The following is an 11,521-nucleotide window of genomic DNA, read 5'->3' as shown; positions in this document are numbered from 1 at the left end:
GAATCTATTCACGATAGTCTTCATATCAGACATACGTCTACGTCTATGCTCTTCCATGTCAGCCTCTCGTCTACTTCTTACTTCTTCGAACATACGGTATCTCTCTCTGGTCTCTTGTCGCCGTCTTGCTTGCATATCTTCCAATGCAATTTGTCGAGTACGACTGATACGTTGCAGCATGTTATCAACATCGAGAAGTCTTTGTTCTCGATCTTCCCTTTGCGGTGCTGCCATGCGATTCATCATCTCTACGCCAAGTTGGCTGGCACGTGCCATATGCTCGTCTGACAAGTGATGAGCATCTTCAATAGGATCAGGAGTTGATGAAGACTGCTCACCAGAAGTTCCACTATTTTTCGATGTACGGGTAGATCATGATGGAAGTGGTGCAGATGAAGGTAGAGGTAGAGGTGGTGCGTGTCATTTATTTTCAAAAATAAAGAAGACAACCTGTTGGTAACATGGGTAGTGTTGTCACCAGGAACAAAAGGAAAACCGGTCTCTAAAATGAGGGAAGATGATACGAATGAGCTTGAGCTCCCAGAGTCCACAAGAGCAGAAGCAGATACACGGAAATTACCAGAGGTTAAGGTTACTGGAATTATTGTCAAACCAGACACTTCGCGTTGCGTAACATAATCAATGTTGAGTTCAATAGCCTTATTGATGCTATCTTGTTTTTGCTTGACTTGTTGTTTATAATTATTAAGTATTTCTTCCTTGGGACCCGGGTTAGTCTTGGCTAGATTTAATTGGTAATCGAGCGGGGTAATGACTTAAACTTGATGGTTGTTGTTGTTTGTGATACTGTCATCGTACTTGTCACCAATCAAATGGTATATATGGTGGGGTACGTGGCCTTAAGTTGTTGGTTTGAAATTTTGTTGGTGCAAGCTGCTGTGAAGTGACCGGTTGAACCACAATAAAGACAAAGATTGTTTTTTCGTCTTCGATCTTTTTCTTCGGGTGTAATACGACCACGGCGATTGTTGTTGTTGCATGATTGAGTATTGGATTGATTAGGTGAAAAGAATGGGTCGTTAGATCCATAAGAAACTTCATAAGTAGGCTGTCCAACATTGTTAATTTCCATGGTTGTGGGTTGTTGGGGTCTTGGATTACGATTGATATGTTGTTTATGTTGCATTCTTAAAAATTGTCGATTATCGTTTCCGATGGATTTGGCTATAACGGCATTCAGATCGTTGATGGGTGCTAATCTTGCTAGTTCGTCTTTAAAATGTTCTTTCAAATTGAGTATGAATTGTGAGACTAAATCGTCATTATTCCATGTTAGTTGCATACTGAGTCTTCTGAATTCTGTCGAATAACGAGTAACAGAACCAACTTGTCGTAATGAACGGATTGAAACTTCGGAATGAATGATTGCGTTGGAATCTCCAAATGCGTCATAAAGAAGTTGTTTGAAATTTTTGTAATCTTTTAAAATTTCCAGTTCTTTGTTGTTTTCAATTTCTTCGATGTAAGGTTCTATGTAAGCGAGGGCGTTTCCAGTAAGACATCCAATAGTATATAACACTTTTTTTTTCGTGTTCAAAAAAAACGTGTCTCCACAGCGGCAAAGACAGCAGGAAGTTGCGTGAAAAATGAGTCAATGTAAGAGGTCTGGCCTGAAAAAGGGGCAGGTGCTTTGATACCAGTTGAATTATTTTGTTCTGAAGAAGCCTTCTTTTGGTAATTTTCAGCCATATAAGTATGTATTTCCGCTCCAAGGTCAGCTACTTGTTGCTGGCAGTTAGTAATTATAGTTTGAGGGCCTAGTTTGAATACTGACTTCCACAGCATGTAGGCGTCTAGCGAGGTTGTTGATAATATCATTTGCCGACATGTGTTGGGTCTCCAACTTAGGCAATTCAGTTTCTTCTAACACGGTTACACGGTGGAGAAGTTGCTTGCCTGTTTCGATTTTTTTCTCCGTTAGTTCGGGCATAGTGGCTAGTTAGACAAGAGGAAAAGAAGACAAGAAAGAGAACAAGAGGACAAATATAAGGGGGAAATAGAAAGAGTGGCAGAAAAAGAAGGTATAAGATGCAATTGTTAAAGGTTACAAGCGGCAAGAAACAGGGTAAAGCGGACCAAGCAGTAAAAATTTGGATTATGGATAATGTCACGGCCGGAACGGGAACAAGACACAGAAGCTACTTAGCGACACGAGGGTGGCGATTGGTTAAAATAAGATATGTTTATTTATTAAGAGGAGAAGGGGTTAGGACTAAGATCCAGAATAACGTTTTTCTAATAAATAACTAAAATCTATTTATACTATTTCTTCTACATGCACATTAAACCCAAAAAGTCTTAAAATACTATTAAACTCTGAAAATATTCTGAAAAAACACTTAAAAAACAATCGGAGAACTGAATGAATCAAAAAAGTCGTTAATTTAATGTTTGATGTTCAGGAATTATTCAACAAAAAGTTATGGATTTCATGACTATTGTAACTGCCATTAAAAGGTCACTGAAAGCGTTGAATAGTTCAGCTCCCGCTAACACTATTTTAATTGATTTAAGGCAGGAAGTTAATAAGTTGACGGGGATGCTGATTTTAATAAAAACTTCAGCATAATTTAATCTTATAAAAAGCTTCACTGAAGTTTATTAATACGACACTTTTTAATCTTAAACACTTTATTTTAAAAAAGAGAAAAAATAAATAAACCTATGGAAAGCTTAACTCTGCGTAGCTGGAAAAGTAATCATATTCGCCTATTTGCAAATCTATTCTTCTCATTTCGGGCCAAAAGAAATATATCCTGTTCATATTCTCTAAATTCGAGGTTAATCCGCCTGCCGTACATAGAAGGTCTTCAACATCTACTACTTCTAGAACTGTACATGGGTTAATCTCGTGGCTATTACATCTTTCGCTAATATTGCAATATGGAATGCCCGTTAACCCCACAGAAACGTTTTGGTATATGTGTATAAGTGCAAGTCTCTTTGTTATTTGATAATGAACATGCTCAAAAATCATAAGCACTTTTCCAATATATGGTCTATCAGCCTCATTTGATTTCACAACTGCATATTGACATAATCGACGTTTTTTATGTGCAACGAGAATCGAACTATCAAATGATCTATATTTCTCAGAAAAAACCAATCTTTCTGCACAAGCGACTTCCTTGGAAATATTTGATGATGCTGTCTTCAACTTTCGTGATAACAATAGCAACAGATTATACTTTTGGAACTTGTCTACGTCAGAAATAATATCGAATTTGCCGAACGGATGCATCAATTCATTATAAACATCAGTGCCCAAACTTCTTTTGTGATAATTGTTATAAGCATCATGTATAAATATATTCTCAGCGTTTTTTTCAGGCAAGCGGGTACTTTTAATTTTTTTCTTCATTCTCTGGATTCGTCGCTCCATACTTCTGCAGCTAATTTGTCGCAGAGGTCCCATTGCTCTTATAATACTTGTGATATGAGTGAGATAATGTTGATTTATGTTGAACTGCTCAACAGGTAGATTGTCCCGAAAAAATGATAGCCATGAGTCTATATTTTTGTCGATTTCTTCAAGTTCACGATCGGTTATTTCATATTGGGTGGCAATGGAACATACTAATGATATTTGTTGTAACGCTTTGATGGCCGTATTTAATGCCTCGGTGTCTTTTTGGTCTATGGCACGGCATTGCTTTTGCTGATATTCGAGTTGTTCTACAACAAGAGTTGGAACTACGTACTTCAAAAACATCATATAATCAACACCTCTGATACGACCGGTATTCTTGAACACATCCTTAAGCTCGCCTTCGAAGATGTTTGGTAGGTATCTTCCTTCATCCGAAATATTATTGCCGAGCATTTCATAGTATTTCTTGGCCAAACGCAATATACCATTTTCAGTAGACTGTAGGAAGTCTCGAATTTTGGTGCTGATATTCAATCCAAATAAATGAAATTCATCGATTCCCAGAAAATAAATGCTTTGAAATGATGGCAATCTTCCAAAAATAGATGGCTGCTTGATTCCACGATTTGGATCACCTTGTTTATATTCATCAATCGTTCGAAGTCTAAGTGGCTCTTCAGTCTTATTTGCGGGGGTTCCAAAACACATGCGATACTTCATTCGAGTGGACTTTATAGTACAAAACCGGCATGGCCAGTATGACGAGTGTCCACTTAGATAGTTTACTTCTGCTACTGATGGAATATCTCCAAAGGACCCAAGAAGATATACTTTGAGATTGTATGTAGTCTCATTAACGTGAACCGTCATGCCTCTGATAGCTAATTCTTCTAATTCCGCGACTGCAAAACGTAAATAGCTTGTGAGGTTGCTTGTCTTTGGAGCAAATCCAATGTCAATGATATTCTCCTTTTTAACTCTATTTTAAGTCTTTATCAGTTAGAGACACAAAATTTGTAGATCTATCCAATTACCTCTCAGTCTCTGGAAGATTTAAAATTTGAAGATGAATTGTATTTAATTTTACGCCTCCTTTGTTCAGTGTCTGGAAACCATCATTGAATAAGATCAAGGCAATATCATATTTTCCTTGGAAAAGGCCTTGTTCCTGAAGCTGATTTATATAGGATCCTTTGATGATACTGGTGATAGGTTTCTCGCACTGTTTTAGAAAATCTGAGTTGGTGAACAACGACGCCAATTGAGGTGCAATCCGCAGCTGCTTTGTGGTTCGTCTTGGCTTAGAAGTGGAATTGTATAATGTGTACCTTTGCTCATGGCACTCAGGACACACGAGTTCACTTTTATCCGGAAATACGTAGCAAGCGTTTATACACGTTTCAAGATCTAATGGTCGGAATGGTGCATCATGCTTGACCTTTGTTTTGTACGATTTGTACGAAAGAAGAGGGGTCTGATCTGTTAAAAAAGCTATAAGAGAAGTGTCCAATTTTGCTTTACAATTTCTGCTTACCTTTGCTCTTTTGATTATTGTACCAAGCAATAATTTTGTCAATTGTGCCCTGTTTAATATTATCGTCTTCAAAAATTTTGTAAAGTTCATGATTCTTTTGGTCAACACCAAGACGATTTCTTTTAGGGTCTGTAACCGTGAAAGTTGTACTATCTGAATACAAATAGACTAATTCTTCTTCATATCCTCCTTCCTCTTGATTCTCATTAGCCTCAAAATTGCTATCATCAAAGTCAAAGGATTGCAAGGTATCAATTCCGTTATTCTCTTGGTTTACAGTTTGTGGTGCTGCGGATAATGTTTCTTCTGTTACTGTTCTACTTATGCATTGCCCTGTTATTTCTGCCGATGTAATTGTTGTTGGTTTTTTTGTTGGTAATGCTGTTGTTGTTGTTGTTGTTTTTGTTGCTGGCGTTGGTGTCGTCGTGATTGTCACGGATGCTTCCCCAGACTGGTGAACACTTTCAGAAGACACTCGCTTTCGCTTCAAACGCCCAGCCTTGATGCGGCTATGTATAATATTTATTTCTTCCTCGCTTCTTTTTTTTTCATGTTCACGGAAATGAACTGCACGGTTTTCGTCCCGCACTTGTTTATAGCAGATTTTACATTCAAATGGCATTGACAACTTGGGAATGAAGTGAAACGTATTTTATTTTATGAATGTAAAACTTAAGGTGATCCGCCAACAAGATTTAGCAGTCACATTAGGTTAAAAAAAATTTTTTTTTGTTTGATTTATAAAACCTCTTATTTCGTGTTCCAAAAAAAAAAGAGATGCCACCCAAAAAATCCAAAGATTCGGAAGTCTTAGAAAAGATAAGCTCGTTGGAAAACATATTGGTCAAGAATAATGAGATGGTAATCGCTTTGCAACAAGATTTTTGTCAGATTCAGGAGATGTTGCGCCAAAACACAAATGGATTGGAAGCCATGCAAAAACAGATGACTAGTAATCATGAAACTGACAACTTAACCAGTAATGCGACAGCAAGGGAAAGCCGAAGTAAAATACCAGTACCAACAGTGACAGGGCCAGATGGAAAGTTGAAAAAACGTAAATTGTTAAAACGTGACATATTGCAAGCTCTATCCCTACTGAACCCGGACGTACAAGATACTGCTCATATTTATGAAACCATAAGAAGCTGTGCATATTATAGGGTGAAGTCACTCATAAGCGTTACTTACAAAAACCATCCTCCGTCGTGGAGTCAAGTTTTACCATGTTATCGTCGAGAGATCATTGATATTCTAAACGCAAGAGTATTAGAAATGGACGTGGATTTATCACTTTGCGAAGAGGATTGGGTCGCGTTATATCTAGTTAAAAGGTGTTACCAGAACAAGGAGAAATACATGAGGTATAATGTCCTAATACATGTTTTAAATACGTAACTAATGCATTGTAATTATGTAGCTCATCAACAGAAACTGAAGAGCAAGAGAATGATCAACAAGAGCAACAACAGGTATTAAGCAAATATTGATTTAGTTAATGTATCTTTTAATAATATGTTTTATACAGGAGAGTACGGGTAATGACAATTAGTTTTTTTTTTGGAAAAACCAGAATTAAGAAGGTAAGCATCATGTATAGTAGGAATCTTAGTGCTAAATAGTATTTAAGGTACTGAGTAAATTCAGCTTTGTTGTTCATCATTGTGATTTGAATAAAGTATTTCGACAAAAATAATAATAATAAAAAAGTATCATTTTACCCCAAAAAAATTTGAATGAATAAATGATTTGAATAATATTAAAAATACGTTGAAATCTATGAACTGAATACAATAAATTCTGTCTGTTTAAATAAGTTAACGCATTGAACTGAATGTGATGAGAATAGCATTGAAATTCATTAATATTGTCAGTGTAAATTTTACTTAAACTACCCCCCTTCCAGTGTTTTCAGTTCAATAAATTTTAATAGTTTTGTCAGTTCTTTTCGACTTAAGGTGATGGGAGAAACTACGGTGGGTTTAAATTATAGATTAACCAGGGACTTTACAGAACAAATTCATGAGTAGATTACTGACAAGGGTGAGTAATGTAATAGAGATTTCACGAGTATTAACAGGCTGGATTTAGTTGACATTGATTAATATGAGGGTTCGGGGAATAGTTATGGTTTAACACGGGCGGGAAAACTGGATTAGGAATAAAAGTAAAAGATAATCGGGAAAAGGTTTACTAGGGTTGAGTCAGAAAGGAAGCGGGAGTAATATGGAGAGGCAGATTAATGATATGTTTTACAAGGAGTTCGGTGGCGGGCAAGATATACTGATATCATTTTTGGTACAAGATTTTACAGGGAGTTTGGTAGCGGACAAGAGACGCTGATATTAATTTCTAGAACAAGGTTTGACAAGGAGTTTGCGATCATGGTTAGGTTATGCAGACAATGAACAGGGCGAGTAAATGCATGACACAGAGCGAAGGGATGGAGGAATTGCTGGAAGAACAAGAAGAGGTCGATGAAGACGAGGCAATTGAAGAAGATACAGGCCAGGTAAATACTATTTTAAACTTTCACATTTTATGCTAACACGAGAAATTTATTGTAGAGTGCATTTAACGATATTTTGATCCCAGTATCAAAAATTAATAAAAGAAGGGCCAACATGTATTTGTCCTTGTTGCAACGGAACATGGTTTCCTTCTCAGTCAAAAAAATTAAAAGCAGGCGTTATTTTTGTTAAGGGAGCTTCACTTAATTTTGTTAAATATGTATTTGGCTCATTAGGATCATCCGTTGTGGAAGCTGATATGGACGAATTAGAATTAGAGGGGCTATTTTGTAACACGTGTTTTCTTGACATCAGAGACTTAAAACGGCCCAGATTATGTACAGCAAATGGATTTGAATTAAAGGAATTACCCCGTGCTATTACAAAATTAAATCGAATCGAAGAGCGACTTGTTGCAGCAAGGCACGTCTTTATGTCAGTATGGACTATTGCTGGTGTAAGGGGTCAGTTTAAAAGCAAAGGGGCTATTAACAATATCCCTGTGGCAGTTGACACATCAGTATCATCTTTACCTCGTCCTTTGAGCGATACAAATATTATCCCAGCTAGATTAGCAAGAAAAATGTCGGATGTTCATAATTATATGGAGAGAAATGTTAATCCCAGATATGTATGGGAGTCTATCCATTATTTGAAATCACAACCTGCATATCAGAAGTTTAATGTCACTATTGATGACAGCTGGTTCAGTAGTCATGCACGTTTAAATCGCGGTAGTTTTGAATTTGAAGATTATGAAGATGATGATAATAGCGTTGGAGACGATAATGGTATATTCGAGGATGACATACCCATTGGTGGTAGTAAAACCTTATTTTCAGGTGATGAAGTACCAGATGGAAATGAGGGTGGTTTAAAGATGGCGCCAGGAGAGAAATCAACTGCATTATCATTGCTAATGGACGAAGATACAGATTTTTTGGCTTTCCCGCAAATATTTTCTAGTCAAATATTAACACCTACTCACAATGAAAAACCTTTATCGTATGCTTGTCTAACAAAATCCCTCATAACAAGTGCTGATCGTCGTGCAGTACGTCCAGACTACCTGTTTTATATGGATAAAAAAAGATTACTGCTAAGTTCAGTTGGAGGTGTGTCAACAATAATGCGTAAAAGCCGACCGACTAATAATTTATTAAAAGCAAATCAGGTTCTACAAGACGATATTGTTCAAAACAAAATCAAAAAGGATGAGGCTTTCAATGTTTTTAGTGGTGTTTGAAGCTCACCAGCCTACTGGAAAATCGAAAAATGTAATGTTATGGCCATGATTAGACAACTCGGAATCCCAACATTGTTTGTAACACTGTCAGCTGCAGAGACCAAGTGGCTAGAATTGATTGTGATCCTTAAACAACTGGTTGACAAGCATGACATTATAGAAGAAGAAGCAGCAGCTCTGTCGAGTGATGATATTGCTAGACTTATACAAGCTGATGCTCCAACATGTGCTTGGTATTTTGATAGACGTTTCCGTCATCTCAAATCAACATGGAAACCTCCATATGGACCATTTGGAAATCATTCAGTAGATAATTATTATTATCGTATAGAGTTTCAACATCGAGGCAGCCCTCATGTACATATGTTGGTATGGCTGTCGAATGCTCCTGTCTTTGATGGATCAAATGAAGATATTGTCGGGGAATTTATTGATAAGATGGTTACTTGTACACTGAATCCAGCCGAAAACAATTATCCTGGATTAACAAATTTGGTGAAATTACGACAGACACATAAACATACACTTACCTGTTTCAAAAAGTCTTTTAAGAGAAATGGAAAAAAAATCTGTAGATTTAATATTCCTTTTTTTCCGATGAAAGAAACACAAATATTGACTACATTATCCGAATTACCTGAAAAGCCAACTGCTGAAAAAGTAGAAAAAAGTGGACAGCATATAGAATTAGGTAAATCTATAAAAAAACTATTATCCGAACAAGCCGAAACATTATCGACCATGGAGAACGGTTTATCATTTGATGATTTTCTTATTCTCTTCGACATCAACTATGAAAACTATATTCTTGCTATCAGATCATTATTGCCATGCACTAAAGTGTTGTTAAAACGAAGCTTCAGCGAAGTTTTTATAAACAATTACAATTCTATCATACTTGACATGCATCAAGCAAATATGGATATCCAGTGCATTTTGGATCCTTAGGCCTGTTGTAGGAACATCGTTGACTACATCAACAAATTAAACAAGGAGATGACAAAAGTACTTGACAGTTTTAGCTGAAAGCGTCAACAAACCCGGTCCCATAAAAAGTGTATTGAGATCATTTTTTTTTTTGTATGAACAGTAAGTTTATTTAGCAATACGTGAATTATACGTAAAACGAAAGGGGAAATTAAAATGGTTATTTTTTAACAACCTTAGTCTTCGTAAACAAATTATGACCTTTTAGAGTAGGGGGTGTTCGAGCCACCAATTTGGGAAACGTCCCTTTCACGCTCTGTTTAGAGGCAGGATGTTTACCTAAAGCAGAACGTTGCGGACTAAGATCTTTATCGGTCCCACCAGTTCTACCAACCAATTCTGCGTTTGAAGAAGGAAGAGTGGTGGTATCCATTACATGGTCCACCTCTCCAGACACACTAGCAACAGTAGTTGCAAAATTGGAAGCCTCGGAACCACGGGAAACAATCTTGGGCGATGTAGATACATCAGAAATATCAGTGTCTGAGTCGGACACAATATTGGCATCAAGACAATCAGTTGAATCCAAGTCAATATCTTGGGATACTTCAGCGGAAACAGGCTGCCTAACAACGGAACGTTTTCCCCTCTTACAAAACTTGGCTGTGTGACCATGACTATGACATACAAAACATTTGGTCTTCGCTAATTCCGGGCATTTGGAACGAATATGACCAGCAACATGGCACCAATGACACACAGAAGGAGCACCTTTAAAGGTGGCAGTAGCAAAACAGTCCCATTCGGATAGATACAAGCTGTTTGACAAAGGTACACTAGCGTGATATTCATCATCTTCATCCGTGTAGCCTACCGCAGTGTTCAGAATGACGGACATCTGACCCTCAAAGTAACGACCACAGGAATACTCCTTGATTTGTAATACTTGTCCATAATACACTAGAGATGCTAAAAAATCTTCCAGAAAGTTTTCTTGATCTGGGATATATAAAATCGAGAACTTGACGTGTACGAGAGTATTTTTGTCGGAAAAATTTGTTCGAAAAGCTTTAAAAATCTTGTCTTGAACAGAGACACCACTGGTGATAGCCTTCATAGTGCTACCATCATCCAGAAACTTAACCTCCAACAACATTTTACTGTCAGAAGGAACCCCATAATAACTAATGGGTCTAACGCCGTGTAGAGGACCACATTGGGATTCAATGGCCTCGTAAGCCTCGACACGATGCTTGAATACGGTCGCGGGGAAAGAAAACAAAACAGATCCATCAGTCAACATTTGTTTTACGATGGACATCGCTTGTTGTGTTAAGATGAGAGCCTCTAGACATTCATCTTCGTAAATAATGGTAGTTTCACGCTTGTATTCAGAATCAGTCTCATCAGAGACATGTATGGGAAGAAGAACCTTCTTGGCGTTCCCAACAGCTGCAATATCTGCCCAGGTAAACTCTGGTGAAATTGACATAGTTTAATGATCGGGAGTTATACGAAAATCTTTTCACAAATGTGTTGAATGTCGAAATTGAAGACGAGATCAAAGAGATGCAAGAAAGCGTATTAATTCAAAAAGATGGAGCAGAAGGAGACGAATCGAATGCACAAAACATTTGAACGGATAGACAAAGATTTGATAACGGATGGATGCGAACAAGATTTTGGATGGAAATACCTTTTGTAAAAATTCTTTAAGCGAAAGAAAGCTCAGTGTATTGAGTTCATTAACATCGAAATATTATAATTTTTGCGAAGTATCATCACAAGAAGCTTCATATTATCTACTACAACTTCGAATGAGTGAAACTAGCCGCTCAACGGTGCATATTCCTACCGGAAAAGAAGAAAACAGATGTCGAATGTTAAAACCTAAAGCTGATTTGCTTAGAGTC

At 37.2% G+C, this 11,521-nt stretch overlaps 1 protein-coding gene across 1 annotated transcript; it reads right to left on the bottom strand.

The window, feature by feature from the left end:
• Positions 1-9,763: 9,763 nt before the first annotated feature.
• Positions 9,764-11,335, bottom strand: EV154DRAFT_520879 (uncharacterized protein). Its single transcript, XM_051602856.1, has one exon. The coding sequence runs from the start codon at positions 11,098-11,100 to the stop codon at positions 9,829-9,831; it is 1,272 nt and encodes a 423-aa protein (XP_051453900.1). The 5' UTR covers positions 11,101-11,335; the 3' UTR covers positions 9,764-9,828.
• Positions 11,336-11,521: the final 186 nt, after the last annotated feature.

This window comes from Mucor mucedo (assembly GCF_025094135.1).
Source record: "Mucor mucedo strain NRRL 3635 chromosome Unknown EV154scaffold_105, whole genome shotgun sequence".
Classification (NCBI taxonomy): domain Eukaryota; kingdom Fungi; phylum Mucoromycota; class Mucoromycetes; order Mucorales; family Mucoraceae; genus Mucor; species Mucor mucedo.
The sequence above is the reverse complement of the archived record's forward strand: the minus strand, read 5'-3'. Positions and strand labels throughout refer to the sequence as shown.

What these genes read in the sequence shown, in the direction of transcription:
- EV154DRAFT_520879 (XM_051602856.1), bottom strand. Translation starts at nt 11,100, where the DNA reads ATGTCAATTTCACCAGAGTTTACCTGGGCAGATATTGCAGCTGTTGGG.